This window comes from Bemisia tabaci, chromosome 3 (assembly GCF_918797505.1).
Source record: "Bemisia tabaci chromosome 3, PGI_BMITA_v3".
Taxonomy (NCBI): Eukaryota; Metazoa; Arthropoda; class Insecta; order Hemiptera; family Aleyrodidae; genus Bemisia; species Bemisia tabaci.
In genome coordinates, this window is record NC_092795.1 from 32,237,470 (window position 1) to 32,243,469 (window position 6,000).

Consider the following 6,000-nt stretch of genomic DNA (forward strand, 5'->3'; position numbering starts at 1 on the left):
CAGGCTGCTTGAGAGGATTCCTGGAAAACTTACCTATGTGGAATTTCGTTCATCCTTTCCGATCGCGCGAACTTCGTAATTCTGTCATAGGGTCGGGGAGATTGGTGGGAAGGACAGGCGTAGGATTTAAAAATCGATTACTTTTCAACCTTTTGCATCACCACTATCAAATTGGCGTCTTTTTTTTCATTGCGGCTTTTTTCCCTTGTCTTCATATTTTTCATCCGCTTAGTTTTTATCAACGTATAATGTGATGGACTCAGACAAAATGGTTCTTAAGATGCAGGAAAATTGATAAAAATCAATAAATAAATGAAAAGAAAGGAAACTTTACCATGACTTAAAGGGGAGTTGGGGGGGCACTTCGAACAGCACAAGGCTGAGAGGGAACGTTTCTCGATAAAAAAGCATCCCAAAACCGTTGAATTGCGCGATTTGATTAAAAAAGACTGTTGCTTTTCTTGTGAGCGGGAAATTCAAAATTCCCGTGACGAATACAAACTAAAAACGTTACTTATAATATCTTAGTCAGGAATTGATTTCAGCAATTTTGGCGGCCTAATTTCGATCTCATGTGGTGTAGTGTTTGTAGACTTTGCTCTGTGATCGGGAGGTTCCGGATTCGGTGCCCGGTCAGATGACCCGATTTTGACGGTCACAAACAACGGTTATCTGGGGCTTGCTTGATTGGGGACGGAGAGGGAATGAGACCTTACGGCCAGTAAAGCCGGTAAATACCGCGTGGGATATTTTGATAGCACTTGGCAAAACGAAACCAGCGCGATTGCTGTGTTTCCAAAATGGTTCAACTTCTCCTTTTCTTCTAAGAATACTTAATGTAAGTACAGTATTAAAATTTACATAATCGTTTTCCATTAAATTTAACAATTTTTTGGTGGTAAGTTAAAACTACATATATTTGCTATTCTGGGCAGGGCCGGAATTACTTACTTGCCGCCATGGGCCGCCTGTATTTTGCCGCCTGTATTTTGCCGCCCCCTCTCATTCATTTTGAAACATCAATAAAAACCATCAAGTGAACGTGCCGGAGGGAGAGGGGTGCATAAGACGCGTTTGCTCGTGTTGGACACATTTTTTCGAAAGCCCTGTCAACACTACTGGCAAAAGTTCACGGAACTTGGCGCGAAAGTAAAGTTCCGTAAACCTATCTCTGCGTGGACAAGGCCTTCCATCTGTATGAAATGAACGAAAAAATTATGAAAGAACAAACATAAATGTTAGTTTTAATAATTTTAACTTCCGCCGCCACGCCGCGCTGACTGCACTGTGTTTGGCGGGGTGATGGCAAACTGCCACCTGGGTTTGAAATTTAGGGAAAATGCCATGAAAACTGCCACCCGTGTAAATTTGACAACTGCCTCCCGTGCGGACAAGTGCCATTGGCATGAATTTCGGCCGCAGCAGATTATGAATCTTTACGATTTTATAAAAAGAATTTCTTTCAAATTCAGTAAAAAAAAGAAAAAATGATAAGAGTAAAAAAAAAATAAAACAAAGAAAAAAATTCTAAAGGTAAAGAAAACTTCGAAACGTAAAACTGATTCTAAACGTAAAACTGATTCTTAACGTAAAACTAATTCTAAACGTAAAACTAATTCTAGAAAAACTGACAGTGACATGTAAAAAAATTGCTTGTTTTTAAATTCAAAAACTTTAAATAAAAAAGGGGAGAATATGTGTCTTTACGATTTTAAAATTTTAAACTTTGACGAGGTTTTACTCAAACCAAAACTTTTAAACACGCCTGTTGAAAATGATCACTCATTTCTTATTTGATTTTCTAGAAACGATTTTTATCTAGTAAGCTTTTCAACAGACAGCCCTCAGCCTCTTTAAGTGTGAAGGGAAGTTTTGGTTCTATATGTTTGCAATCCTGCACCGCCCGGCCGCGAGACGCGTCAGTCCGGTGGCAGTTGTCATATTTACTCGGGTGGCAGTTATCCGTAATTCTAGGAAACGGGTGGCAGTTTGCCGAATCCCGTTTGGCGCAATGCGTGAAGTATTCTTACAGTCTTGTATGCGCTACGCGTTTCACGCCGACCGCTGCTATGCATGGCGTGCACGCACTGTGTAAGACGCAATGCGTGAAGTATTCATGCAGTCTTGTAGGCGCTATGCGTTTCCCGCCGCGGGCCGCCCGCTGCTGACCGCAGCGACCGCGCTGTCTTTTACGCAATGCGTGAAGTATTCATGCAGTCTTGTAGGCGCTAATATGTCTTACATGCCGACCGCCGCGCCGAGGGTTTCTTCTTATCATCTCAAGTTCTCGTCATCATTGCTCTCTGCGCCGCGCCGTTCCAGGCCAAATTCCGTGTTCGGTTTCTCTCTTAGTCTTAACTCGAATAATTAAAGGTGCTGTCTATTGTATCACAGAAAGACGACAAAATTAGAGATATACTCTCAGGAAATGAGAGATTTGGTCACCTTTTCTCGTTTGTGATTTTTTTTCTGAATCCGATTTTTCTTTATAGCTACATTTAAAAAAATTGCAAAATTTGCCGCCATAGGCCGCGGCCCACGAGGCCACCCCCTAAATCCAGCCCTGATTCTGGGAGATTCTTTAGACAATGATGAAGAAGCAACATTTTTACAACATTGTAATCGTGCTGGTTCCTCTTTGCTAAATCCAATCTATTTGACGTGGAAAAAAAAATCGCGAAAAATTTTGTTCAGCGTGGAATTCTGGTCAAGAAACATTATCATATTGCTTAAATTCGTACTTTATCTACCGGTACATTGTCCAATTTCCCCACGGTAGGCAATATGATGCAAAGTTGGCTGTTGTCACCTGTCAAACGGCGCACATTTGATCGAGTCAATGAGAGTCGGACCAAATTTGGAATCTTTAAAAGCTTATACCTCCATTAAATCAAAACTTTGAGATTTTAAAAACGGTTCCATTGGTTTCCTCGTGAAATTATCTTTCAGAAACACCCCATAAAATTTAAAATGTGACGAAATAAACATTAAAATTTGCAGTTTTAGTCAAAAATTTCATGTCCGACCTCCCTAATGGAGATGTTGCATTTGTGAGGAATTTACGATTTGACTATTGATTCTTTTGTAAAAGTTCGCGAGAAACACGATGGTGCCACTGGTTTTCTCTGAAATCAACTCCCAAGCTCAAAAAAAGCTCTCAAGTTGAGGCCAAAATGGAGGGGATATTCCACACTATCCTGAGAGTCCACTTCTACATCAAGACAAACTCTCCATGCGAAGATAGGGAGCAAATACATTGACAGGGTTGCCACTTTATTTGGAGACTCGAAAACTGAAAGCCCGGCATCCCTGCTAATGTATTTGCTCCCTATCTTCGCATGGAGAGTTCGTCTTGGTGTAGAGGTGGACTCTCAGGATAGCGTGGGATCCCCTCCATTTTGGCCTCAACTTGAGAGCTTTTTTGAGCTTGGGAGTCGATTTCAGAGAAAACCAGTGGCACCATCGTGTTTCTCGCGAACTTTTTCGTAAGAATCAACAGTCAAATCGCAAATTCCTCATCATGTAACATCTTCCATCGACTCGATCTACTGTGCGGCGTTGACTGCCCGTTGTACATGGATAATGAAAAGCGAATTTTAATGAAAGCGTTTTGTATTTGTTTCCAGTTGATTGGTCCTCAATTCATTCAAGCGATTCAGCCGTCTTTGAAGGATCGTTGGAACGAGGAGCTGCACCAAGCCTGGGCCTGCCTGTTCCAGTTCATGGCCTACATCATGAAAAACGCCATGCTTCAGGAGGAGGCCGCCCAGAAATCATAACCGATTGCTCGTGCCAGTAGCTTTGAGCTCGAGACCGCCATCGCAGCTTATCAATTCGTCCCTTGGCTGACAAAGGATGTAACTACAGCATTGAGTTGTTTGGACTACCGGATTCATTACGAAATGCACTTACGTCCTTTTATCAGAAAGGCGACTAATTCTACGATATTATTACCTTACCTATTTGTATATTGTTTAATGGTTCTCGGTCCTCCGAGAACATCTTTGTAGGGGTCAGCGATAAAATATGTTCGATCCAAAATGCACCCTGAGCGAAGACCAGGGATGCTTTGTACCAGTGTTCGAAACTCACAGGCGCCAACGCGCCTAAAAAAGCAGTCATGGCACCTAATAAATGAAGGCTCTGCGCCAACGTGGCCCTTAAAAAGTGACCCTCCCCCCCCCAAAAAAAAGAGAAAAAATCCAAATTTTTCTGTTGTGTGATTTTTCGAAAGTTACAAGTTACAGCCACTAATTCTGTAACTTTAACATCTTGCGCCTGACTTTTCACAAAATGCGCCGTGATGTATGAACAAAAAATCAATTTGGCCCCTAAAAAATCTTCAATGGCCCCTAAAAATTGAGCTTGATGGGCCAAATGGCTCCTGAAATTCTAAGGTGAGTTACGAACACTGCTTTGTACACAGGATGTCCAAGTTGAATGGCGGAAATTTCAGGAATCGATTCATGAGACCGAAATAATGAGACTCTTTTGTTCGATGACATTTTTCCGTTTGAGACATTTTAAGGAAGGATACAGTCTAAGGCAGAGGCGTGGCGTGAAGGATCGATTATCGATATTTCTCCATTTGAAGCTGTAGTAAAGAATCGATTATCAATCATCGGTGTTCGTTGTGAACACATATAATCGATCTTTTTCCATAGATTTAAATGGCAAATCAATCGATGTATCGCAAAACACGCCACGCCACTGGTCTAAGGGGGCCCTAAACCCCGAATATTTTCAGTGTTTATTTTTCTGATCACCAGAAATGGGTGAAGCGTATAAGGATACCATGCACCCGGCCCCAAACTTGATGTAATTTCTTTGATACCAGTGGGCCTGTGGCTGTACAATTTAATCAAATCAATTTTTTTGGAGATACTTTCCGGGGCCATATCCCCTCTTAAAATGGCTTAAACGAAAAAATTCAATGGAACACATTAGTCATAATTCGGTTAGCAGAATATGTACCCAGAGTTTTCAACCCTCGATTCAGGATACTGGAAGTCTGAAAGTCACACCCTACTTCATAATCTGCGTAAAAAATGTGCTTATTTTGGAGCCTCTCGTTTTATAGGTAACTGGATGGGATTTAATTTTCCTTGTTGCCATTTTAAATAGGATTCATTACTCAAGTGCTTAAATTGTAAATAACTACTTGGCAAATTTAAGATCTATAGGATTCGCCACGCAAACTTAAACTAAGCTTTTCAAGGAGAGTATTTAATGATAGTTTGACTAATAATGACCAAACACAATACTTCTGAAAAAATAAGTCAAATCGATCTAATTAGCTTCCGAAAATAAATTACTGAGTTCTAGAGCTCTTTGGTTCATGTACACGCATGAAGGTTATATGTAGGTATGAATTTCAGTGTAATTTTTACACAAAGCGCCGATTCATAATGTGAAGAAGCAAAAAAGTTGAACTTGATCTGAAGACGATCATAGGAAGAGGGTTATACGCGTATCAAGAAGGTGAAATAAAGTAAGGACAGTTTTGGAGCGAATAATGGTTTAAATGTAACCGGGATTGAATATAGTTATTAGTTCATAATTGATAGTGTTTTTTTTATTGCTGGTGTTGATGTGATTATGTGTTATCATCTTCTTAGTTATGCCATTGAAATAAATCTTTATTAGTTCGTTTTTCTCCATCCTGATCACATTCATTTCAGCGCCCCTCCACTAATACAGAATTGAAAGGAACCATTTATGAACAGAAAATCATTTTTACATGGTGTCAGATAGAGGTATACCGGCTATAGGACATTTCGTCAACGATTTTTTGTCCGCGCACCGGTTTTTTCCAGTAATTTACGTCCACGCGTTTTATCGGCCCGGGAGTTTTGGTTCACGTGCCAGTTGAGACCCAAAGTTAATTAGCCCACATTTAAATGCAAACGACAATTGCTCACGACGCTTTGGATGAAAATGTAAAGTGTCTTGGAAGAATGAGGGTTTGCTTGTTTTTTTGTTTTGTCTGTTTGGTCCAAC

The 6,000-nt window shown here is 40.6% G+C and overlaps 1 protein-coding gene across 1 annotated transcript in view; it reads left to right on the forward strand.

The window, feature by feature from the left end:
• LOC109043935 (cytoglobin-2) overlaps positions 1-5,661 on the forward strand; it is a 146,301-nt gene extending 140,640 nt beyond the window's left edge. The window contains exon 5 of the mRNA XM_072298181.1: positions 3,627-5,661. Within this exon, the coding sequence (XP_072154282.1) occupies positions 3,627-3,779 (153 nt within the window). The 3' untranslated portion in view covers positions 3,780-5,661. The remainder of the gene's footprint in view (positions 1-3,626) is intronic.
• The last annotated feature ends 339 nt before the right edge of the window (positions 5,662-6,000 follow it).